This window comes from Drosophila subpulchrella, chromosome 2L (genome assembly GCF_014743375.2).
Source record: "Drosophila subpulchrella strain 33 F10 #4 breed RU33 chromosome 2L, RU_Dsub_v1.1 Primary Assembly, whole genome shotgun sequence".
Taxonomy (NCBI): Eukaryota; Metazoa; Arthropoda; class Insecta; order Diptera; family Drosophilidae; genus Drosophila; species Drosophila subpulchrella.
The window spans coordinates 14,776,468-14,803,305 of record NC_050610.1 but is presented as its reverse complement, the minus strand read 5'-3'; the positions used below and the strand labels follow the sequence as shown (position 1 = coordinate 14,803,305).

The 26,838-nt window shown below is 43.6% G+C and overlaps 1 protein-coding gene across 2 annotated transcripts in view; it reads right to left on the bottom strand.

Moving 5' to 3' along the window:
- Positions 1–26,838, bottom strand: part of LOC119546686 (glycine, alanine and asparagine-rich protein) — a 62,870-nt gene that overhangs the window by 6,957 nt on the left and 29,075 nt on the right. Inside the window, exon 1 of one of the 2 annotated variants that reach the window (XM_037853163.1) lies at positions 22,746–23,401. The exons of the other annotated variant lie outside the window; for it this stretch is intronic. Within the exon in view, the coding sequence (XP_037709091.1) occupies positions 22,746–22,784 (39 nt within the window). The 5' untranslated portion in view covers positions 22,785–23,401. Of the gene's footprint in view, positions 1–22,745; positions 23,402–26,838 lie in introns of those variants that run through there. 2 annotated transcript variants of the gene reach the window in all.

Genomic DNA, 26,838 nt, shown 5'->3' with positions numbered 1-26,838 from the left:
ACTTCTAAGTATGTAGAAACTTTAATGGGTAACACTTTGTTCAGGTGTATACCATGTTCTACCCTACCTTTATCAACCCTACCTTCCTTATTTATAAGTTAATTATCATGAGACCCTTTTTTCCCATGCAGCCCCATACAATCTTCTTTAACTCTTCGTCTGCCGAGTCGAGTTTGAACAAATATTCTCTGTTCCATGGCCAGAAAGTGAGACAAATATTTGATTTCTTACCTAGAGCCTTCCATGTTTGCATATATATCATACAGTTCGATACACAGGCACACACAGCCGCACATCATGTGCAATTTCTTTTAATTTCTTCAGCACGATTGCGTAGTTGGGTTTCGAATTTGAATTCTCATTAGACTAAGTTGTCAGGCCACAGCTCGAGACCGACTCGAGACTGACAGTTCGCCTCGTGCTCACTCCCCAAGAACCAAGAACCACCCGGTTCCAGGGCTTGTCTCAAGCATCCCCGATCGCACCTCCCCCGAAAACCAATGTCGTAACCACAAAAACTTTGGAGTTACCCCAAACCCCCTCTAAAAAACACACAAACACACACATTGGTGGGGGTGTGAGACTGAGACAAAAACTAATGCATATGTTTAGGCATTTTAATTTATATACACACTCGCACACCAGGGGAGAACTTCTAAGAAAGCTCACACACACACACTAGCCCCCACTCGCAAACCATTTCCATTCCCAATCCGAAACCCTAAGCCCCCAGACCACCTCCTTTGCCGTTGATAAAAGCAACTTCCATTTCATTTAAACTACAATTTCCTTGACAGTGCACAGAGGCAACCCCTTGGCAGGGATGTTGTTCTGGATGGTCTGGTAGGGATGGGGCTGGGCGACTGGGCGACTGGGACTTGGGTCCTGGCAACCCTTTCACGCACTTATGAGTTAAACGCAAATTTTCTTAGCTGCCTTTTAGGCGCTGCTCGGTGGTGGAGGGGACAAGCAGCCTCTGTCTGGAGAAATATGTCATCGGCAGTTGGCGGCAAAGGGAGGGGAGCCAGGACGAAGGACGCAGGATGGGTGGTAATTCATTATGCGTGTGCTTAGAGGTTGCCGGCATTGTAGTGCTGTACTCCAGACGCAGTCGAAGTCAAAGTCTGCTTTTAGGCTGGCACATGTTTATGCTCCTCCCCCTGATGCCCCATCATATCCTGTGCCACCTCATCTCATCGGCTGTTAGTTTTGGGGACTGCCTTCTGCATTGAACTCTGCCCCTGGCCCTGCCTCCCCCCGTAGCTTTGCTTTAACTACTAAGATGCCACAAGCCCGCATATTTCTGATATTTAGAGGAGCTTCCTGCCATCTTCCCATCTTGTGGCCGCTACCAAAAAAGGGTTACAAATTTCTGTGAGCGACTTCAAAAGCAACTTTCTCCCCCTTTCCCCAGGCGAGACTTGAAATGGAAGTAAATGCTAGGATTTATGGCCACTCCTCCAGAGTGCGTGCGTGTGTGGGTGTGTGCTTTCCTGCCTGGCAGGTGTTACTCATACGCCTCGTGGGCTGCTGTCAGGGCCAAAACAAATTACTTGCCAAAGAGGGCTGCCGGCAAAGTCAAGGTTGCCTGGGATGAGCCCAAGTCGTACATGAGCAGCTCGAGCGAAATCCCAGAATCGGGCCTGCATGCACTCACAAAGACACCCGACGGAGTTCTTCCGGTTCCGTCTCAGTCTTGGACTTTGAAAAATGTTGCAAGTGCCCCGGACCCAAAGTCTTTGGCCAGTCACAGACTCGTTCCCAATACCAGTTTCGTTTAATTAAGGAAAATTCTTGTGGCCGGCTCTTCGGTAGTCAAAGAAGGGTTTGCAGGGCACTTGATTGGCAGAAGAAATTGAAAGATGTTGCCTCAGCTTGATTAGAGGGTTGTCAAGGGAGTACCGTCTGTACCATCTGAAATATGAAAAAGTACTTTGTGATAACCTAAAAATGGGCAATGGAAATCTGCACAAATTCCAGTCGACGTTCCTATTCCAGTGATGCCTAGGTGCTTCTTTTCCATTTGGGTTAAAAATCCAGCTGCAACCCTCGAATGCATTTAATGCATGTACTGCGCCATAGAACATACATATATATATGTGTATATATAAGCAAATATAAAAGCCCGAAAAAAAGTGCTACAATAAAATAATATCTACGCTGGTCAAAGCAATTACAAAAAGTGTGGGTCCCAAAACATGGGAACTGGAACTGGAACTGCATTCTACGTGATGGAGCCCAGTGCAGCGATACAAAAAATATATTGAGAATATAGAAAAAATCAGCGGATGGTTTGGGTCGGATGCATCGGGACAGTTTCAAATTAGTTACCAGCCACGGTTTTAGCCATCGGCTGGGCCATCAAATGGGCGGCGAGCGTAACAACTCACAACAAATACCCTGTCGCATATATATATGAAATATTGAAAGCGATATACATAAGTGATATGTGTGCGTTTACATAGGATGTTTGTGACTCTGGTATTTGTATAGGGTGGCAAGTTATTTATTTGTTCAACGCCCAAAAAGGCGACAAAGGGCGTGTTATGAATCAGGTAATAACAGATGAGTTTGATAGTCCAAAACGGGGATTATAGCTGGGTAAGCTGCACATTGATTTTTAAAGGCTGTAGGATGATTAAAAATGAATTTTTCATAGTTAGAAAAAAAAAGCTCTAATGGAAAATACATAGTAACTTAGAGATATCACTTTGGAAATAACTCCAAAATCCCTTTGCTGACCCTAATCTAAATATTTTTGAATAGCACATATATCTCGGCAGTCTATTGTTCTCGAATCATATGCATATTTGGTGCCATGGCAACTGCCAGCACTCATACGCCCTGTGTGCGCTATTATAAAATTTTCTCGTTTCCGTTAAAATTTCTATTTTATTTTTTTTTATTTTTGCCACGCACGCACAAAAGCCAAGGGAGGAGCAGTTCAGAAGCGGGGTCATTGAAAACTGTTGTTGCAACTGTTCTGGCTAAAAAGCGAGTGCATCTGCAGGTGATGTGGGAGTGGGCTGAAGTACTGGAGTGAGTGGAGTGGCAGCATCGTACTTATTTTACGCTTTGCACTTGCCGCGAGAAAAGAACAAAGTGCAATAACAATTGGCAACAAAAAATGCAGCTGCAGAGAAAGGTGAAATTGTATGATAATCGAGAAAGATATAACCCATACATGGTATACACTCACTTTTTAAACTCTTTTTATAATTTAACTAACCAAAAATATAAAAATTCAAGTAGCCATATACCTTTAATTTGTAGACCTACTTATGAGATTATTATTCCGACCCCAGTGAAACATAGTTACATAGTTCATCAAAGGGCATTAGGAGCAGTGTGTTGAGAACAAAGGGAGCAGGCTTAGTGCCGATTGCATTTGTGTGTAAATTTAGGGTGTGCGAATGGTGCTGCTTTGGTCCACCCCCAGGCGCAGCCTCTGGCTTTTCCGCCCTTCGCATTTGATAGCACTGATGATGTTTTGCTTTTCCATTTGCCCCACCCAAACGGTAGGCAACATTATTTAGCAAATAAAAAACGAGCGATGCAATGGAAAAATCGTTCCCATCGAGCACTTGATTTGATTTTTTTCCTCGCTTCCCGTTTCAACTCGCGTTGCTGGCCACAAAACGGGTCAAAGTTACTCACATCAGATCGCATTTTTGGGTTGGTGGGGGTTTTGGAAAAAAAACGGGGGGCGTAGGGCGCCAAAGGGGGCGGGTAATCGCTACGCTTGTTACATACATTTCGGGGCCACTGTAACTAACGCTACATGCCACTCAATCGCCCAACAACAAAGGCGGCAGCCGTCGCTTTTTATGCTGCACGCGAATATTATTTGCACAGCGCCATAAAGTATGCAACATTTTGTTGACCAACGCGAAGTAAGCCGCTGAAAGCAGGGAGTCCTTTCGCAACAAAATCGAATTGGGAGTGGGCAGGACTCCTTCCTTGTCTGGTCTGATTAGTTTATGATGTGGTTAGGACGAGGCAGCCGGTTGACTGGGTCGAAAAATGGGATTGGGCTAGGAAATGTGGCGTTTATATTTTATGTTCTACAGTTTGACTATTGAGTTTTAGTGTCATTTTCAGACAGAACGTTATTTGTTTAAAAGTAAGTAAGTCTTCAAGGTGAAAACCATGAGTATCTCTGTAAAAAATAAATATAAAAAAGCTTTAGTTTGCCAAAATGAAAGAAGAGAATATCAAAATAATGAGTTTACAAGACGTACTATAACATACATATATCATAAATAATGTGTTCTACTTATCAGAAGTTACAAAAGAATATTTTTATTTAGTAGAAGAAAATAAGTTTTAATAGAACCAGGACTATAGTTAGCAAACTTGTAAATAAATTTGAGATTTAGTACCATTTACAAACAGAACGTAATTTGGTTAGAAGTAAGTATATCTTCAAGGTGAAACCGATGAAATATTTGTAGGTCTATAAAATATGACTGAGATATAAATATAAATAAGTTTTAGTTCGTAAAAATGAACGAAGATCATATAAAAAGAAAAAGGTTTCAGGAAATTTTATTACATATATTATATTTAAATTATAAGCATTAAAATGCTTTGATTTTAATATACTGTAATAGTGTTTTTTATAAGTTTATAGAGTATATCTTTGTTTTGTTTAATTAAAATAGGAACATAGTTTGCCTACTTTTTAAAAACATTTTAAAACATATTTGTGTTATCATTAAATTTGTTTCCCCGGCAGTGAAATTATTTTATTTCCATTTAAAATAGAATCAAATTTCTCGCATTGACAGGCAAAATCGTTTTCCGCCATTCCTTTGAAGCGGCTCATTTGTAATTTATCCCTGTTCTTATATATCGTTTTTTACACGCCCCCTATCGTCGCAACACGTTTCAGAAATTGAAACATAATATTGTCAGACATTGATGCCCGCTTCCTTCGGCGACCGCAACCGCACAGCCCTCTCTCCTTTTCCCCTGGCCACTTAACCGCATCCCATCCTATATGCCCCGTAAACCCCACTCAAGAACACCCCCCCGAACAACACCATCCCATACCAGCAATCTGTCGCAGAGGTGCGTAAATAAAATACAAAAAAGAACGCCTACGAGTATGTAAAGAATACCCCGCATATGCTCGGGGATGCCCCATATGGACCAGTTAACCGAAGCCACTAGAGGAGAAAAACATTTCTTCGGTTGCCGTTTTTTAACGCCTTTTTGCACTTGCCATTTGTGTAACGGCCTTCCCAACTTTTTCCCTTATTTGTACTCCCCATTTACAGCAACAACAGGGCAGTAGGGGGCTGTGTGGGTGGTGCATGGTGGGTGGTGGGAGGTGGTCAGTGGGTTGTGAGTGGGTGGGTGGTGGTGCATCACGCTTATCAGCGATTGCAGCGGACTGCGTGCGTTATGCGTGAGAGGAAAAAGGAGAAAAAACACAGAGACACAAATGGCAATTGGTGCGCACACATTTTTAAAGGCGGAGCTTTTTTGGTCCTTTTTCACGCACACACACGCACACCGACGCACTCTCGCCGCTCACTGGACAGCGGCAGCGGTAGGCTCCACTGCATCTGTATTGGCGTGTAAAAATATTACGCATGCAAAAATATATATGTATATATGTATACCCATATAAAAATGAGCAACAAAAAAAAAAAGGAAAAATAAAAGCGCGTATCCAGCCGACGTGAGACGAGCACTACCACGAATGCAACAGCAACCGATGCGACTAAAAAAAAACCAAAGGAAGTATGGTGATCGGGGGGGGTTAATGCAACGCGGTGGCATTATTATCAATGAGGAGGCCGTGGAACCGATTTCCCAAAGGGGTGAGAGGGGAGGGGGGGGGGGTGTTGAAAAAATGCCGGCTCACATACAAGGAAATCTACTTACTCATCTCATCCGCCCAGGCTTTGGACCCGGCCAGACATCACAATTAATGCCCACCACGCAAATGCACGCCTACTGCTGGCTGCGTTGTAGGTTCGCTGGGTTGTTGCCCAGTTAATGCCACCCACCGGGTTGGTGGGGCATGCCACACACACGGCCCACACACACACACACCCCACCAGCCCCACCAACCCCCAACCTGCTATAATTTCAACACCCCCCTTTCGGACAGCAAACAAAAATTGCATTTTATTTTTGGTTTTTGCGCCTGATGGCGGACGCATTCCAGTTTTTTTTCCCCTACCCCTACAAATCACAATCCCCACCATCACCCCTAAGTTGCACGCATGATGTGCCCGTTAGTCAATGCATTAGCCGAACAAGCCCAGTTGGTTAGGGGGGTGGTAAAGGGTAGGAGGGGCCAGGGGGATCCTGACAGGTGGATAGCCTGCGTGTGTGAATCGCCCAAAAGCGGACAAAGGTTTTGCTTATGGTGGAACATATATTTCTATTTTTCTAGGGGAATCCCGGGAATTACAAGGCCAGAAGAATGATATGTCAAAACTGGATATACCATTACATAATGAATTATAATAAAAGTATACTTTATCCTAACTTATCCTTTATACAACCTAGAAAAATGTTGGAGTTGATGGTTATAATTGTCTTTCAAATTACCGCCACCAAATTCGATATAATAGATTTTTTAAACAAATAGTATTTGGTTAATATTTATTGCATATACTTTTTAATCCGAGTGGGGGGATCTATCCTCCCGTGGATCCGCGCATGAATATTTACCTATTCCAAAAACTTACTATAGCCCACGTCATATGCATGAATCTGCACTTGATTTATTCAACTTTATATCATTAACAGATGAGGGAATTACAGATGAAAAGACAACGATTTAATTTAATGGTTTGAGAGAGCTTCTCTTTCCCGTGGAAGTCTTCCAAAAAGGTTTTAGCCTAATTTCGACTAATGATTGCAATCAATATTCAGATTCCTAGTGAATTAACTGTCGCTTATTGTTGGCTGAGTTATTTACAATGCTTGGCTTGCCTTACTTAAGCCCCCTCCAAAGCCATTTCTAAATTCTTCTGAAGACATCTAGTGGCGATGCTGCTGCTGCTGATGATGTGAGCCCAAGTTCCGACGATGATTTGCGCTTTGGATTTGCATATGAATTCTCATCATCATGATGATATGAAGATGGCGGTGTGCAGAATGCTGTTGACGACACCTGCACGTCGGCACTGCGTTGCAGTTAAGTGAAATCTATGGCCCAGTGCATCCACACCTCACGCACATTCCGCATACGCCATGTGTGCAGCAGGCCAACAGCATCGTTTTCGGCAAACGAGATGGCGAGACTTTGTCACTTTGGGTGAGAGGGAAAGCCAAACGGCAGTCAAGGTGGACCGAAAACCAAGCCCAATGTCATGCCCATGGGTGTTTGGGTATTCCGGTGTTTGGGTGTTTGGGTGTTTGGGAAATGCGAGAAAGGACAGCAATCGACTACACTTAAGCTGGCTTGGAGAGTTCCCCCAGAACAATGGTCGTGAATCGTGTAACGTGACCCACCTTGGGCTTATTATCATAATCTGAGTGGGGGAAGCAGAAGAGTTTCGGAATGGTGGCACCTAACCGATTATAATGGCGTTTACGGTTTTGGTAAATAAATATATCAATTATGCATTCGCATATAACTTTTAATTAGTCTCTGTTATTGATTTACAGGTGGGGGAGCTTTAAAGACAGGTTTCGCTTTCCCTCTAATTGGTATCTAAATCAAAATCTATTTCAACGGTACCCTCAAAATAAGTTTTCCAGAATTAAAATTAATTAACATAAATATTTTGAGTAATATATCTTTATCATCTTTTTGATGCATTGAATGGCCGGAAGCTTTGTTTATTAATGCAGGTCGGAATATTTCTGTGATGTAGCCTTCCCCGGCTCCCTTGATTTCATTATTCATGTACACCCTCGAATGTGTGCATACACAGAAAGAAAATGTAGAAATCGCACCCCCTTTTCCAAACAGCCCTTCTTTATAACTCGCTCTTTTAATATTGAGCTTAGATAAAAACAATTTTATGTTGAATATCACTCATACGAAATTCGAATTTATTTTTCAGTGCATATATAGGTTTGATAAAAAATTATTTGAATATGCAAATGCCTGAAAAAGCGTCGCCTGACCAAACATTTAAATTTTTTCCCCAATCGAGCGTTTTAAATATTTCTTTCATTTCTCTTTGTATGGATTTTTGTTTTTGCGTTGTGTCGTGGGGATAAAAAATAATGTATACACCGACTTATGTAACCAACTGTACAATAGAATAGTGCTATGTGCAGCTCAATTAAATATTAAATAAATAAAATATTAAAGCAAACTAAATGCATGCGCAGCCAAAAAATCATAACAAATACAAATGCCAAATTAAACAAAAATCAAAATAACTAAAACAGGAAAAATAACAATTCGTTTATATAAATATACGCGTAAATACTCGTATAAAGCGAATATTTTGTGATGGATACAGTGCTGATTGATGTGGTTTCTGCTTTTGACATTTTATATCAGTCAGTTTGCAAAAGAATTATTTTTTAAAACTATAGAAAATAACACACTCGGATAATGCCAACGAAATTTATGTAGGTATGTCATATTTTAAATGATAATATTCATTGAGAATAAAAATGTTAGGGAAGGGCACTCAAGGCGGGCTTAAAAATAAAGGGCACAGTGGCATGGGGTTTTTTTTAACACAAATCTGCATACCTTTGGTGATATTTATAAACCTTAAAGCAATTATATAACCCCTGTTAGCAGACGGTTTTTCAGACTGGGTCTGGGTTGTTTCTCGATTAAAACAAAACCTCGTTAGAGAAATCCATTAAAGCGTCGAGATGACTCCTCCGCCGTCAATTGGACGTATTCCATCCGGCAGGGGCACCCTCTGCGAATGCCAAGCAATGTGAAAAATCAAATTCAACTTCAGCCATCACGATTTTCATTGCAAACGGATGTGGATGAGTTCCCCTTTCTAGTGTCCCCTTCCCCCCAACCAGGCCATCGCCTTCGATCGAAACAAATCATAATCAAATCGAATTTCAGTTGATTTTCACTCGCAAAGACAGTCGCAGTGGCTCAGTGGCCTTCTCCCTAAACTAAAGCCCGAGGAAGGCGACTCATTTCCAGGAAAACCAAGGGGATGCTGCCAAAGTCGTCGGGAAATGGGAATGGGAATATGGCAGAACCGAGAGAGAAAATCGCAAACAAAAAGAAAAAACGAAAAGAAGAGGAAAAAATCGCACATAAAATTGATGATAAACCATTCCAAATAATATTTTCCTCTTTGACGCTTGGGGGCGGCGTGGAAATGGGAGGTGGAAACTTCTTGGCACAAGGCTGCTCCGTGGCATTCCTAACTCTTGGGTTCGGGATTTTGGCAGAGGAAATGCTCTGAAGTCTGAAGGCAGAATGATGAATTATTTGCTGCCTCTTTCGTTAGGCGTCAAAGTTTCCCCGGCTGCGGGGGCGATGGGATGGCTTTGGGTCTTTTTGGATGAGCAAAAACATAAAAATGAATGCGCAGCCCAAACAAGCGTTTCACGGAAGGTGGAGCCCATGGACCCAGACCAAAAACCCAAACCCAAAACCCAAACCGCCCACCCATTCGATCCCATCCGAGGCAAACGGTTTTTGACACAATTTGTGCCACTGTCTGAATTTTGAGCGGGCCAGTTGGATTGGGTTCTGGTGGTGGTGGCGGTGTCTGCTGCTTGAATGATTTTTAAACGAGGCAAGAAATCCCAAAAGATGCGGCAAACGTTTTGCTGGCATGAGCTCACGTGGGCCCTCTGTTTTCCTCTTTTTTTCGCCCCGCCTCCCCCTGGGGCCTTAGGAATATCCTTTTTTTGCTGGTGATATTTTTCGTAAAAATGGGCGTCCTTAATGGGCAGTTCCCAAAACACCACCCCCTCTTCCCCGCGGGCAGCAGATAATACAACAAACATTCTGGCAAAAAGTTTTTTATTATTTGGCTCCCACCATCGTTTCTAGATTGGGGCAGGGGTAGCTGCACAAGGGTGGCGGGGTCTGAGACTTAATTTGAAAGAGAATTTCGGCTTGGGCTTTTTTTCGGCTTCCAGGGGTGAGGGTGGTTGCTAGATCGCAGCTAGATGTCCGGAAAGGGTTACTTTTTGAGAATTCATTTACCAAAAAGGTTTGTTCGGGGCAATTGGTAAAAAGAAGTGTGGGAACTAAAAGTTAAAGTTCCAGAAACTGTACTAAGGTACCATATCATTTGGTATTGGGACTTTTAAGTACCATATGGGGATCTATTACTATGTAAATTCTTCAAAATATCTCTTAAATTTTCTATGGATTCCACCTCATAAAACTACATCATGTGTTCAAAAATAGCAATTAAGCGGTGCTTTGTAAAAATCAAGTTATTGATATTATGGATATTATTAAATTATTCTTTTTCAGAAATATATATATTAGAATATCTCAGTACTATAAATGAATTTTTATGTCCTTGTATGCTTCCAAACTAAATGAATTCATTTCATGTCTTACATAGTTTCCACCTGAGAAAACTAAACCATGTATTAAGAAATAAGTTAAGTAGTCCTTTATAAGAAATGTAATTATAACAATTATTATTTTTATTAAATTCTTCTTTTATAGAAGCATATTTAAAATAATCTGCGTACTTTTAAATACTTTCGATGAACTTGTGTCTAAACTAAATGAACTTATTTCAAGGCCTATATAATTCGAATTAAATTGACTTTTGTTTTGTGAACCCGTGAAATGTCTAGAATCGTTCATACGCCTTCTGTCTGTCATTCAATCAGCCGTGCCCCTCTTCCTTTTACTGCTGATTCTGTACTCCATGAATTTAAGTCCTGTCTGCAGAAGCTGAGGATAAACCACGGCCCCGCCAAACTTCTCGTCTCTGCAGGCGGCACTCGATGGCCGGCGCCAACATAATCAACAACGCCTCAAAACTCGGCATAGGAAGTTTCCCGACCTCCAGCTAGCCCCCCACTCCAGACAACCACCGCCCATGGCCCATCACCCATCACCCCGCCCAACCCGTAAATTGTGAACACAATCCCCGAAGCGCACTTGAGTTTGGAGCAAAAGCGCCTGAAAGTTGGCAGCACAAAATTTCCAGCGTCGGCGGCGTTGGCGGTTTTACAACCTTCGCGTGTCCTCCAACTCCGGGGCTCTTTGTCGGGTTGGTCTCGTCCTTTTTGGCGGCACCACCTGCCCGGGCACCCCGCTGGGAGTTTAGCACACCTCGGTCCTCGGTCCTCGTCATCGTCCTCGTTCTCTTCGTCTAGCAGCGGCAACCTTCGCAAATGGTAACAATTTCAATTTCTCTGCCGCCTTATCGCACCCGCGCACATATGTGTGTTTGGGTGGAGACCCAAGTCCAGATCCGAACCCGAACCCCGGCCCGATCCCGATCCCGAAACCCTCTCGACCTGCCTCCCAAACTTTCCAGCTCAAAGTTACCGATTTGGTGCTCGGGTGCAAAAAAAAATAAAGGGAAAAATGCGCCCGACGAGGACGAAATTATTACAAAACTTGGAGGAGGAGGCAAATGGAAGGCGCGCCGTGAGTGGTACGGCAAAAATGCGTAGCAGATTAGCGATTTAGGGATGTGGAAAATTCGTACGTCTGCCACCCCAGACGTAGCTCCTTGTTCGGCGCCCCAGCCTCCATTACAATCCAGTAAAGTAAAGAAGGGTTCCCAAGTTTCGAGGGTCTTGCAGCGGGCGGAAAACAAAGTGGGGCCCGTTAAGCTGCTGCAGCCATAATGGCAACATATTTCGTTGCATTATAATCCTTAACAACGAACTCCCTCATTTTCGAAAGCAAGCCCAAACTCAAACTGAGACAGATTTACTTAATGTAATTTAAATGACTAACAAGGGTAAAGAAAATATTAATAATTACAGAGTCTATTAATATATTATATTACTTAAACCGTTAATATTGTTTTATTTTTCTTTGCGAAAAGAAAATGTCAGATTTGTTTGATTAAATTATTGGTTAAATTTCGGTTTTATAGAAACGGCTAAAAACGGTGTGAAAATAAAACACACAATTTTTAAAAGTAATCGTAAATAAAAAAAGGTTTCTTATAATTCGCCGAACATTAAAACGAACCAAACTATTTAAAAATGTAAATTAGTACGTTTGAAAGGAAAATATATTTTACTGTTTGATTTTATAGAAATGACAGAACTTACATCCGTTAAAAAAAGTTTAAAAAAATACACAGACATTTTTAAAATTTGTAATCGAAAATTAAACGGCTGCAAATTTTCACCAGTATAAATAAGGTAAAAAAAAACGTGAGTAAACTTTACAAAAAACGTTATCGATATTATTTTAATGATATCAATGTACAGAAGTAAAAGCAAAATGGTAAAAAATTTACGAATGCTATCAAGTTTACAAAAGCGGAAAAGGGTCGTTTTATTAAGCCAGTCTTTGGCAAAAGGAAATTTTTGTATAAAACATTCGGATCCGATTTTTTCTTTTTTCAAAAGTAGGTAGTAAACTTTTTTTTTGTAGCCCAGTGCTGGGCACCCTATTCGCGGAGCGGTGGCTGCCCCCTAATGCAGCTTTGATTAAAAAACGCAGCAGTTTTTAATTTGTGGCAATGCGGAGCCCTCGCCACATAACCGCGTGCCCCACTCTACGGCCGCTCCACTTGGCGATCCTTTGGCAGAGACAAAGGCTGCCAATGATTGAAGTGTATATCCTACTTTTCAATTGCCCCGGCCTCGGAGGCTGCCCCGTGCCACGTCCCTCCTGCTAACTGCTGCCAGCTTGTCTGTCACTGTTTGTTGGGGCCACGCCCCCGCGGCAACCACCGCACTACCGCCCACCACCCACCGCACTTGCCACCGCACGACTATAATTTTTATGTTACCCATGCACTCGCCTACCAATTAAAATGTCTGCACTGGCAGCGGATGTGCTTATGTCGCTAATAAACCGTATTATTAAGTGCTCGCAGGGTCGTAGGATGGGGTTTCTGATGGGTTTCAGAGGGTTCGGGCCTTGAGGTTAGACGGTAAGTTGCACCCCTCCACGTTGCATGGGTGGCGCGACTGCCACTTTCAACTTCCGCCGGCAAATGTATAATTCTATGCCAGTGCACCGAAGGTTTATTTCTTTTCGCCCCCATACCATACCATCCGCGGTTTCAGTTCCACATTCAGAGCAAAGCGGCGGGTTCCTCCTACAAGCACCCGTGGCCATGTAAATTAATTTTAAGCTGCTTAAGGTACGAGAACATTTTTCATTTTCATTTTCATTTTGTGTTGCGCGTGGCTGGGAAAACTTCATTTCATCGTCATGGGTTTGCCTGCACTGCCTGCAATTCTTGCACTAAACACAAAAGTTGCCCCAATGGCTGGGGTTCAGCGAGGGGGGTGGGTAGGCACTACCATTTTGGGCTTATCAAAACTGGCACAGACAATGGGAGTTTCGAATTGTAATGCACTTACAACACAGACCAACTGAATTCGTACTATTTTGAGGAGGAATAGCTTGTGTTTGATTTGCTTACCTGAAAAGAGAAGACGAGTAAATGTTGCAAAATTAGTTCGAATGCCTTTTATAGTTTGCCAAAAACATTATTAAACGTTGAAGATAGGGGACTACAATTTTTAAACAAAAGTACAAAGCAAAGTATCTTTATAAGTACAAATGGTCTACACAACTTTTAATATATGATATTGCGCTACAAAAACTATAACTTTAAAACGCTTTAAGCTAAGGGAGTCCTTGAATACATATATTTATAGTTAAAACAAGCCTTGCTTAAATCTTTTTATCAATGGGATACTGCTATTGGCACGAGTGTTTCTGATCCTTAAGAAGATATGTGGGAGATCAATTAATAAGGTATGAATGGTAAGGCCCCTCTTATATAATCCATTTAATTAATTGATATATTTACAAGCCTTTCCGAAACTTCGTTCGTTTGCCATCCCATTCATCATTATCGGCTGTTTTTCAGCCTTATCCCTCCGTCTTGACCCCTTCCCCTCCCCCACCGCTTGCTCCTCACTTATAGAGGTCAAAAGTAAGACAAACAAGCGGTCGAGTTTGGGATTTCTTTTTTTTTTTTGGGGGGGTGCGGGGTTCTGAAACTGGAACTGGCGTACGATGGGAGCAGACAAACGCGCTGATAAACTTTCGACCCATGCCGCAAAAAAGTCAGACGCCAAAAAGGGGGGGGGTTCTCTAAGAGGGTGGGGCTCGGAATTTATGTGGGTAGCTCGACGGCGATGCAAAACTTTTGCATTGAATTCGAGCGGGGCAAACATTTTTTCTATTTATATTCTTTTTTCCCCAGTAGTTTTTCGGGTGGCTCTACTTTTTTCGAGGACGTTTTGGTGAGGGGGGTCCGTTTGGAGTGAGGTCTGGAAAACAAAAGGATTTTGCAGCTAAAGCGAACGGATTTTTAGTTAGTTGTTATTATTTTATATGGCCAGAGCCCGGCGACTCGGACAACTGCAACTTTTCCCGAGCAATCGTTGCGTCCATCCTTCAGCTTCACCCAACCCCTGCGAAGCCAGTAGTCCTGGCAACCGGGCGGATATCGTTGGGGGTACAGCTTTGCCATTTTCCTCCGCCAGCTGGAATGTGCGCCAAAGCATAATAATAAAAGCTCCGAGGGTTGGGGTGAAAAACGTTGGCCAGGCAAGGAGTAACATGCTCGTTAGTCCCGGCTAGAGAAATCGGATGGGGGGTGGCCATGAAGGGGGTGACGAAAAAATAGAAGGAACATTGGACAGCGAGCGGCGAGGAATAATCTAAAAAATGGAAACCCAAACGAAACGCAAGACAAACTTTGCTGCCAGCGTGGGTACAAAATAAATGAGGGCCAGGCCCCCAGTTCGTTGGGTTGGTGGAATCAAAAGCGGATAGCTGGTGGTTGGGAGGACCAAGGACCTGAGGAGCTGAGGAGCTGAAGGACTCGGCGCTGGATGAGTGCCACGGGCAGGGCTCGAACTTAAAATGGACAAGCGTGGGAAGTAGGTGGGTTGGGGTGGGGGTGGTGAGCCTAGGACCGGGACTGAAGTAGAAGCCTGATGAGCAAGGACGAGTCAGTCGGGAGCGGTCTCTTCTTCCGCTACCAAGAGACTCTCTCGAAAGGGGGGGGGGGGGGAGGAAGGCTCCTCACTTCCACACCCCAAAAGAGCTGTACATAGAAAGTGGTTGGTGGGGTTTAAGTAAGAAGCGGGCGGCGGGCCGGGAGATGGGTAAAAAAATTTTGTATAAAAAGTGCGCTGGCAAAGTAAGCAGACGTCCTGGGGTAGCCAAAAGGGAGTGGCCTCCTGCTGGGGGGGATTTTTAATGGAAGGGGCGCTCTGAGGGCAAGGAAAGGGATGGCCGAGCAAAAGGGTTAGGCTAAGGTTGTGTGTGTGTCTGGCTGTAATCCCCCTGCGATGGTGTTCGTGTGGGACAAGGAGTCGCTGGCAGGGGTTCTGGAGATGGTCCTGTTCGAGGAAGGAGCAGTCGAGTGGTGGAATAAAAACTCTGCGTCAGCATCGAGCTTCAAAGACAGACCAAGGCAGGCCAAAAGAACACAGTGGTCATCGGAGTTGTGGGTGAATAGTAAGAAGAAACTATTTAATTTATTGAATAATTTAAAAATATTACTATATTATTTTTCAAGTCATCAGATAGTTTTATAAGTTCCATCTAAAATTTAAAAAAATTATAACCTCAAAGAATGAGAAGACATATTGAACTGGCTAAAGACATAATAATTGAAAAGTAAATGGATAAATTTTCAAATAATCAGAATCGGCTCATATGGTTAAAGATTGCTTCCAACTGAACTTTATCCACTGTGCAGGACAGTGGTGTTCAAGGATGCCCCATCCACCGACTGTCCAACCTAGAGTCCTTCTTCTTCGACGTCTTCGTAGTGGAAAGTAAAGCGCACGTTCCCATAAAAAGCCCTGTAGGATAGATCTACCCCCTCATCATTTCTAGTTTTTTTTTTCGTAGTGCTGGGGTCCGTGTGGGACGTTCAAAGGGTAGGAAGTTTATGGGTGGAGGGGGACGAAAAATAGAAGGAGTGGCAAGGGTGCGATATGAGAGCGTTGAAAGGGTACAAGACAGCGTTCTCGGTTGAGCAGCTGAAATGTTGCTGACTTGCGCTAGTTAAGGGGGGTCCAACTCAGGGACTTGAGTAATTCGATAAGGGGGCACGAGAGGCGCGGTCCTTTAGTTTGCCCCCTCCTGGCAAGAAAGTTGCCAGGCCACGTTACGTGGCGCATTTCATTAGCAGTCGTGATATCAAAGTGGCCTCACTTGCTCCTTGGCTGGGTGGCCCATTTCGTTCTAGGTGTGACTACGGCTTAATTGTCTATTTCAGTTGGCTAGACGAGGGCTGATATGATTAGCCCCTGCTAGAATGGCGGAGAGACCATTTTAAAGTCGACTCAGTCCCGAGTTCCCCTAACGAATTCCTTATTTTACATTTTCTTCACTTTTTTTTTTTAGCTTCCATTTGCCATTTCCTCATTCATTCATTACGTTGGGGGCTATGCATAAATTTTTTTCCAATATCTTGTGCCTCGAAACTTTTGCCCACGAGTCCGGCCCCAGAGTTCTCTAATTTGTGTTTGAGTTTCATCTCTGTCCGAAGGAAGTGAGGAACATTGGCGCAACCGGAAACCTTTTTTTCCCGTCCCCCCCTTTTCTCGTCCTCTGTATATCCTCTTTATGTCCGGGGAATGAAAGTGGAGACAGGACAGGACCAGGCCATCGTTGGCATTATTGTGAGCCAGGAGCAAGGAGCGCTTCTTTTTCTGTGCCCTCCAACTCCCCAGGCAGCCCAAAATCTTACCAGGCAAAAAATTGGAAGGCCCAAGTCGGTAAAAAGAAAATACAATGAAGACAAGCGCTTTGGCTAAGCGAAAAGATGGTTGTTTTTTTGGAGGGGGAGGGGGTTTGGGTTTGGGTTCGGGTGCTTTGGTTCTTGGGTTCTACGGACTTGGGACTTTGGACTTTGGGCTGGGTGTCGCCCGAAAGCAAGCGAAGATGAATCGTTTCGTGTTGGCGTTTTGAGCACTCAAGTGGGCGAAGTCCTGGCCAGGACTTGGGTAAAGGCTATTGCCTGCCTGTGGGTGTGGCAGGAGGAGAAGGAGCTACCAATCCCAAAGTGTATTTGTGTGTGTTCCATCTGCACATCAATCGTGAGGCCATTGCCGGACCAAGGAGCTGCTGCTCCTGGCCCTCCCTCGTTTTCATTAAGCCAAAAACCCCGCAGAATGGGGGTTTCGTCCCAAGTAATAAATGTAAAATGCTGCTGATGAAACCCGGCGCACAAAGACGGAGCCAAAGAGAGCAGAAAAATTTGTAGATGCTGGCTTAGCTCATCAGCAGGAGCAGGAGCAGTGGCAAAATGGAAAATAATGAAGGGTAAGCTGGCGCAGGAATCAGGAGGGTCCTTTTGGGGCGGGGGGATTCTGGGAGAGATGCAGGACTCGGCAGCAACATGACGTGGGTTCCATTCGAATGCTGCCTGGCGGCGACAGGCGGGAAAAGGGGCTGCTTCTAGGGGATTGGGTTGACTCCGGTTTCATGATGTGTGTGCCTGTGTGTGTGTGTGTGTGTGTGTGTGTTCCGGCACCCCTTTAAGATGTCTCGGTTCTCGAGTCGTCCCCCTTACTAAAAACCATCACAAACTAACTAAACACGAGTGGGAAATGGGGAGTGGGCGGGGGTGAAAGCAGAGAGCATGTGGATGTGTGTGGTGGCTTTTAAGCAAACGTCTTTCACAAGTGAAAGGCCCGAGGGGTGGATCTGCGGAGGGGCAGGGGGTGGCATAAAAGGAGCTGGCATCAGTGGTAAAAGCCAAAAACGTAACCTAAAACTGCAAGAAAATTAACCAAAAATACTAAGCCAAAGTCGAAGACGCAAACACACACACACATGAGCATAGGGGTGGGTTGTGGGTTGTTCTACGGAGGGGGAGGGGGTTTTGTGCCTACGAAAAGTGTAGCATACAATTTGGGGCAGAAATAAGGGAAAAGTCGATGGGTTGGGGGTTTGGGTTCATGCATGCCAAGGCAAAGTCTTTGGCTTGGCAACATTGAGAGCCAGCTAGGAATGAAGGTGAGGTCGAGGCGCTTGTGTAGAAACTTTTGGCATTGTTTTTGTGTGCCACTGTGAGTGTGCGGATTCGGTGTGTGTGTGTGTGTGTGTGGGATGTGGCACTCATTTCTCTTTCCCTTTTTGGTCCTCTATCTCTATCTGCAGCTGGGGATGAGCCAAGTCTGGCATCAGACCCTCCTTTTGCCATCTTGTGAAGCAACTTTGATTGTGGCTGAAGCTGAAATACATCGTTGCCTTCTTCATTTCCTTCTATCCATCCCATAGCTTCCCATCCCATAGCATCCCATCCCCATCCCCATCCCCATCCGCTCCTCTTTTTTGGCCAAGATGGAGTTGAGTTGGCAGATTGCTTGTGCGACTCGTCCTGGGTCTGTGCCTCTGTGTGTGTGTTAGTGTAAAGGTTGCTGGGTTTGTCTGTTTCGCTTTAGGTGGGTGGCAAATTCGGTTTTTTTTTCCTTTTCTAGCTTACTGGGTAAAGGAGCGGGTTTCAAGGTGGTCCAAAGCTGATGGCTCATACTTTTGTGAGTGTAGAGGAGCCACTGAGAGAAATGTGTTTATTGGGTGGTTGAGTATCAATACATATCGGGTTTCAATAGCCTCGAATGTGTTTTGCTGTATAACACATCAAGATAGAGAACAATTTTATTCATTCGGCTTAAGGCCTTCTAGCCAAATGAAAATGTTAGAGGTAAAAAAGTATTCTCAAGCAACAATTTCGTATGACTTTTGTAATAAATTCTTATTTTTAGTGCAGATAGTCACTGAAATAATTGTAAAAAACACTATAAAAATATTTAATGTTTAATACATTTATCATTGTATGTTTTATCGAAGAAATAATTCAAAAACCTTTGAGTAAGGAACGAAAGATGTTCTTAGTTTCTGTCTTTGGAATAGGATTTGAATGGTTTTGTCAGTGTTTTATCCCTGGAACCCACGTTAGCCGTCGAGCTTGTCGTTGCCCTTAGCCAAAGTCGTTGTCGCAATCGAGTCCCACTCCCCACCCATCGGCACTCCACCCACTGCCCCCATCCCCATCCCCATCCACAATCACCCAGGGTCCCTTGCCCTGTCTTCTTTGGTGTTCTTGTCATCTATTTCTATTTTGGAGCAATGGCTGAGCAGATGAGGGTCTTGGGCTGTCTAACTTGTCTGCTTGTATGATGGCATATCACACAACCCCCAACCCACCGATCCAATGCCATCCATTCTCCGTTCATGTGTGTGCTACCCTGTAGACGAGCGAGTGTGTGCGAGAGAGTGTGCAAAAAACCGTAAGCAATTTTCCGTAACATCTAACCGAGGTGGAGGCCCAGAGCCAGTCAAGACAGTCGAAAGATGTCTTAAAAGATGCTGCTCCATCTGCCGCCCCTGCCCCGGATTCCTTTCCTTTCTGCAGGACCTCCTCTGCTATCTCCATCCCCCGACTTAACTCCGGTCCCCAGACCGTTGTTGATGACATTGACTGGTTTTACCCGAGAATCTCCCCCAAAACTCGCACCCAAAGTTGGCGTCGTCTTCGATTCGCTTGGCACGTTGTCTGCCTGCGACACTAATGCTGAGATGTGCCACAGCTCTAGGATCAGGATCAGAAACGGAATCAGGACCAGGAATACAGTCTCTAACGCATACCCCTTCGTTGCAAAAAGTTCAATGATGGGCTGATGACTGACTACCATTTTGGCTGTACCGAATCATGTTTGATTACAGCTAAGCAGCACTACAAGTTTTGCTTTTGCCAGGCGAGAGTGGGGGCCGGCGGAATCTTCAAACTTTCCACAAAGTCTTTAACTTATCCGCCGGAAAATTTAGAGACTCAAATTAAACACAAAGACGCTCTATTCCATTGGACACACACGCTGTCCTGCGGCAGCTTATGTGCGCTTAGGCGCAAATCTTGACCCACCCACCCACAAAGGGTTGATGGGCTCCAATGGAGAGGGGTTTCCTTTGACAAACACAAGCACATACATGGTGATTCAACTATTTATATACAAATGTCGCTGGCTATATACAAAAGTCAATGCTTTTGCTGCTTTCACCGCCGGCTTGGGGCCATGCTGGGCTTATGGGGTAATGAGGAGGTGGGGAACCCATTGGGGGAAGGGAACTGGATCGCCAATAAACTGGCAAGAAATGCGGGAATTATTACGGATTAAACGAAGCCTAGGTGACCTTTGCTAAGTGATTATGTTCAATGATTATGGAGTCATATGCAATTTTATTATTATCTGTAGGAATAAATAAGAGATGATAGTACCGATAGGGGAATTCCTTGATTTTTGTGCTGGTTATGTTTCATTGAAGGTAAAAAAAATATGATTGTCGCAGAATTTGTATTTCCAGAATTTTTTAAACAATTATATTTACTAAATAAACTATTTTTTAGAACCAATTTATCAATTTTGATTAAAAACGATTGTGAATGATACTTTAAACGACGTTACTTTCAACTAGGGTTTCTTGAAGGTTTTCTAAACAAACTACAAAATAAGCTTTGGAACTTATAGCAATATATGTCCATGTATAAGTAGGTATACTTGTGGCACTAGGATTATAATAAACTTAAATTGAAATAATATTTTTAGTTATCCCTCATCCAAAAGTTAAGAATGAAAATAATCATATTGATTCAATCTATCCCATTGAATCGAGTATCCTGCCTTTCCTTGAGTAACTTTTCGCAACCCTTATATTGAAGTAACGCTACCCGGACCGCAAGAATTGAGATTTGTTCACCCCTCGCACACAGGCAAAGAAAGTTTACCGGAGGGCTGGTCACTCGCCGGACTCGCTTTGTGTGTCTGCCGTGTGTGTGTGTGAGTGTGTGTCTTGCGGGTGGCGCTTCGGGATGCGGTGGTTTTGGGGGTGTGGGGATTTTGGGGGGTGCTTCCACCCAAGAAGCAACTTCTTTTGTGGCGCCCCAAGTAAGCCCGCCATCCTCGCACCCATTTTCCACTTCTGCTGTGCCTTTGCCTTCGTCTGCGTCTTCGTCATTTGATGAATTACCGTGCAGAGCAAATGTGCGCCCTTTTGGTGTGAGGGGGTTGGGGAAAGGGGGTGAAACGGTGGGTGGGTGGAGAGATTAGGGTGACGGTGCGGGTGTGGGTGTGGGTGTGGGTGTGGGTGTGCTGCCGAGTGAACGTGTGTGTGCGTGTGTGCTTCGTTTCATTTTCGGAGGCTAGCCCCCCAGCCGTAGTCCATACCCCTAAGCCAGACACCCCAATGTCGTTACTTGACTACCGCACCCTCTTCCCTTACCTTTCCCTTTCCCCTTCTTCCTCCACCGACACACACACACTCACACAATTCGCGCTTCTATGTACCAAGGAGCATTCACGTATGTGGAGAGCAGACCCACACTGGGACACCCACGTATATCATTAGAGTGCCTCCATGCCCGTCTTAATGGCATAGCACCCCAACCATCTGGGCTTTTTTTTATTTTTGTGATCCAAAAAAGCATTATGAGCAGGTTTTTCTTTTGCAATAGCTGCCTACGCGGCGTATTAGCAATATTTTTGCAACTGTCTACGTTTCTTCCGCTCCCTTTTTGCACTCCACCCACTCGCTACCTACACATTTATACGTCTTTTTTTTCGATCTGTTTATTTTGTGGCTGGGTAAATGTGTCTGGTCTGCGGTGAGTCTTGGAAAGGCAATATCTGGGTTGGGGGGCAAATTGATTTCATATTGGTCTACTTGCCGAAAGCGGGTGAAAGAAAAAAGAAGGTCTCATGCTGGTCTGAGAATGTCTATGTAAGATGGGCCCTCCAGCTCGCCTTAGAAGCCCTGTTACAGAATTTGAAGAAGCTACATAGATAATTGAGGTGAGACCCTCTTAGGACCAGCTGTTCCACCAAGAACCAAATAGATCAATGAATCATAAAGCTTTCAACTACCCAAGTATTGCTCAATCCAAAAAATAGATCTTACTTATATTTGTGATTTTATTCGAGAAAATCAATAAGCAATTCAAGTATAAGAACGTGCCTTATGAGGAGTAGATCAAAATTATTGTTTTAGAATATTTAAGTCTTAAGAACATTTTTGAAATGTCATGATCAAATATTGGTTGAGTAACTTTTATGACCCAGTTAGCTATGGGTTTTAATTTTGTTTTTAAGAATTTTATATTTCTGTTGGTTGAAGGTTAATATATATAATTTTTAAGGAATCCGAAAGTATTTTTATTTTTTTTATTTTATTTATTTGATTGTTTTTATCCCAGCGCTACAAGCATGTAGCATACTTATAAATTAAGGCGTTAGCCACAAGATGATTAGATGATTATTTTTAGATGATTAGTGGAAACTTTAATATTTATAGTTCTATAAAGCAATAAGAAATTAAACTAACCATTAAGGCTTTGTAAATTAATTTTATGATTTTAATTTTAAATATTTTATCGACATAGAGGTTACCCAAGTTATAATAATTGGATTATGAAGCACTATCATATCAACCGAAAAGGACGAGCAATAACAAAGACATCCTGAAGCAGGAAACTGTTACACTCAATTAGTATTACATCCTGCCTCCGAAACGAAAGAGTTCAATTGCCGTTCGTGAGTGGGCCACATTGGTGGTTCGAAAAAAGTTTTGATGCGCCAGCTATTACCCCTCATAGTTATATTTAGAACCCATTAAGAAAACCCAGACTCACCTTGTGCAGCAACACCGAGGCTTTTCTTTTAGATGCCATTTTCGTGCTGGTGGTGGCGCCTCCGCCAGCACCTCCCCCACCGCCACCGGTTGCCGATGCGGTACGTGTCGATGTTTTTGGTGTTTTCCTCGGATTCTTCGGAATTTTGGCAGTTTTTTTGATGGCCTGCGTGGAGTGAGGTGTTCGCCCGAAGACCAGACAATTGAACTGAAGCAGGCGCTGCCAAAATGCGACGATATCAAAGTTGCAGCTTAGGATGCAACTCGACGCGCTGGTATCTTTAGCACTGAACACACTTGTAACACTTGTGCGGATTGGGTTCGCTGCAACGTTTTGGCACTTGTCTGATTTTTTGGCGGGTTTTTTTCTTTTCTAAGCGCTAAGCAGCTTACTACACAGTTCACTGGGGTTTGGGATTTCTATGGAAATCTGCACAGTTTTTGAGTTTTGAATAACCCAGTTGCGAACGCGATTTGGCACACTTTCAAAGCGGAGTTTTTTTTTCGTAGAGAGATTTTTAGGAAAAACTCTATATTCAAGTTGAGTGTGTGTGTGTGTTATATTTTAAGGATTTGCGATTTGATTTGGTTTGTTTTGGTTTGTTTTTGTTCTAAGCTCAGAGCGCTTCCTCCAGGGGCGAACCAAACACGACGAAAGCCAACTGCTGACTGACCAAAACAGAGATGGCCAAGTGGGTTTTGAGCCGAGGCGCCCGCCCGTGTCGTCCTGCGACGTCGACGTCGGCAGCGCCAAAGAGAGAGGCGAGAGTGAGAGGACCTTAGGTGGCAGCGCCTGCGCAGCAAGGACGAAACTGGAATGTGGGACGCCGCCAAAAGCGGAAAGTGCGTGTGCAGGCGAAACGCCGAAAAGTGTGCAACACTCTGTGCTGCCCCCCCCACCCCTACTACACTTAACCCCCCCTCTCATCCTTGCGACGGCGACTCTGTTCTACCCCCCCACCCCTCTTCAACACCCCACTGAGAGAGCAGAGGGATATGAGTACAAAAACAGAGAAACGCCGATAACGCGACGCTCAACGTCAACGAACCACGCTGTCCATGGCCGTAGAGGGGGGGTTTTATGGGGGGGGCGCCTTTTTGGGGTGGTGGGTCAGCCGAAGAGAGAGCGGCACAGAGTGGGCGGTGGGTGGGTGGAATCAGCCGGATGGCGGCGCGGCAGATGAGTTGACAAACAGCTGAGTGCCGACGGTTTTGTGAATGGGATGGGTGCTCGCCAGTGGGAGTGAGGCGGCAATTATTTTTGTTTTTCCCTTTTTTTTTGTTGCCAAGTGTAAGGTGGGGTGGCGTTGAAGGGGGGTCGATGGCTGTTGCTTTTGTTGTCTTTCGCCGGCATGGCGCAAAAAAAAAAAAGGCCGGCTGGATCGCCGCCAGGGGTGGGAAAGGGAAAGCCACTTGGAATGGGGTAGGTGATGGCTGTGGGTTTTTGGTTTGGGTTCGGTTTGTGGATGGTGTGGATGGTGGATGGGGCATGGTGGATGGCGGATGGGATGGGTGGTTGTCGGCGTTTCGGATATGAAAAACGCACAAAAAATATTGGGAGTGGGTCCGGGAAAAATAAATGAGAAAAATATATGAGCCGGCTACGTTGTTGCTGTTGGCATGGACAGCATGAATTCCGAACGGCTCTCCCCCTCTCTCTCTATCGCTTTCGTCCTTTTCGTCCTGTCGCTGGTTTGCCGTCTCGCTCTTTTAGGCGGTGAGGGTAGGGGGGAGGGGGGTTGGGATGGGTTGGAGTTGGGGTGGTGTTGCGAAAGTGGACAACGTTGTTGTCGCTTGTCTGCCAGAACGGTAAGGATGGAGTGGGTGGATGGGCTCAGTGGGTGGAGGGTGACCATGGGCAGCGTAAAGTTTGTGAAAAGAATAAAGGAGGAAAAAAGCGGCGGGCAACTGTTTGCCGTTTTCGTGGGTTGAGTGCAAAAAGGGTCAAGAGCGATGGCCAACTTGCGGGGCCTGGGGGGGGGGGGGGCTTTATAGGGAGTTTATTTGAACAGGAAGAGAGATCCGTCGCCAGCATGGTTCGACATCATTGCCGTCGCTATTTCAATGCTTTTCGAGGGTTTCCATGGGACGATCATAAAACTTGACTCATTTCTCGAGCAGTTACCAAAGCAGGGAAAAACAAAGGGGGGGTGGCCTTCACCGTTGTGGCTTTGATTTAAACTGAAGTGCTTGGTCGATTTATTAAAAACCCCAAAGCGAATTACAAGTGGGGATGACGAAAAAATGTATGTGTATTTGGAGAGCGTTTGAGTACCTGTTTAGTACAATTTGACGATAAGATTATCCCTATAGAAAAATATACCATTTTATTATTATAACTTCTTCATAAATAGTTTGAATTGATCGATTTGTCGACGGTTATAAATAAACATATAGAAATCCAATTCACACTTTTAAAAAATCTTTCAAAATGCAACCAATGAGGTTTTTTGCGTTATGGGCGTTTGTGGGCGTTCGAGTGGGCGTGGCAAACTTATTGTAGGTCAATCGATAGCTATTGACAAATCCAATACATTTCAGTTAACATTTTTATTCTACCATCAAAATGTTGAGGTCAACAGTTTTGGGCGCAAGAATCTCTAGAATCTGCATGGCTAAATTGACGGACAGGCGGGCTAGTGACTAGATCGACAGGTCTAGAATATATGTGCTTTATAAGGTCGGAATCGCTTCCTTCTACCGGTTACATTTATTCTGACATATCTAATAAACCCCTTTACTCTACGAGTAACGGGTATAAAAATATTTCAGGTGAGGAATACGGACTATTATTTTTATTTTATTCCTAATATAATAAATTATGGGCAACAGGTCCCAAAGGTAATTATGAGAACATATTATACAGGCCAAGTCCATCCAAATTTCAAAATAAGCATGTCCGCAGCAGTCGTCAGTGGCTAGAATAATTGACCCTAACGAACACACCGCATCTTAACCGTATATCGCCTTAATGGTCATTATTACGGTTATTAGGGCGATTGTGGTGGTTTCGATTCGATACATTTGACAAGTTCTAAGCAACCGATATGAACACAAAGCGTCGCTGATTGTAAACACTTTTTAAACAAATTTTATAGACATTTTCCAAAATTTAATTTTGTAAGATAATTTAAAGAACATTAAGTTTAAGGGTGGACAATTGTTTTTTAATTTTGCTAAGGCTAGACCCAATTTTTATTAAAATGTTTGCTTTCCATTTAATAGAATGAATAGGTTAAGTATCAGCCAAACTAGACACCTTTAATCTTTCTTACACCCACTTCCACTTTTTGAATCGTATTTATGTACCTTTATTTACATATTTCCTGCGTGGCAACGATTTACGAAAGTCAAAGTGTTAACGTCAACTGACCATTTAGATTATGCATAATTAAAGCTCGCTCACTTGCTGGCGAAGAAGACACTGTCTGGGTAAATAGGTTAAATACGATGAAACTCCATTGTCTCACTGTTTGTTGGTATGCTCATTAACATTCATATCTATGTGTTTATCTCATCGATACTCAAGTGGGTTTGTGGCGTATAATTGAGTTAATTAAATACTTGGCGAGGGAAATTTCAAGGAAGTAATTCGATCTCAGCTGTTGGGGACATCTTAAAAAATCAATTTTCCAACTTCGACGACCAACTTAATTTAAGAACCCATTTAAAGCATTTGGAAGCATTTATGAAAACGAGATATTAGTAAAAAACACCTTTGAAATTTTTCCATATTTATCAAATAAATTAGATTGCTTTGGCCACTTCTTGTTATTTATCTATTAGTGCATACCAAAATATAAAATAAATTAAGTTTGCCAGGCATAATATGAAATGACAATAAATTTGATGGAAATTGGTCCACCAATACGATAACTGACCGAGTGAAAAGGTAATTGATGTGTGGAAACCCCTTCATCACACCTTTAACCCGTTCTTAAATCGTTTTGTTGCGGGATGAGAAGGGCGGGCAAATCAAAACGCATTTATGAAATAATAAACCTATGGCCAGAATCGCTTCGTAAATGCCGTAAATCTTTTAAAACTGCCAGCTACTGGCTACCGCATAAATTCAAGCGATTTTACCTCTCTGC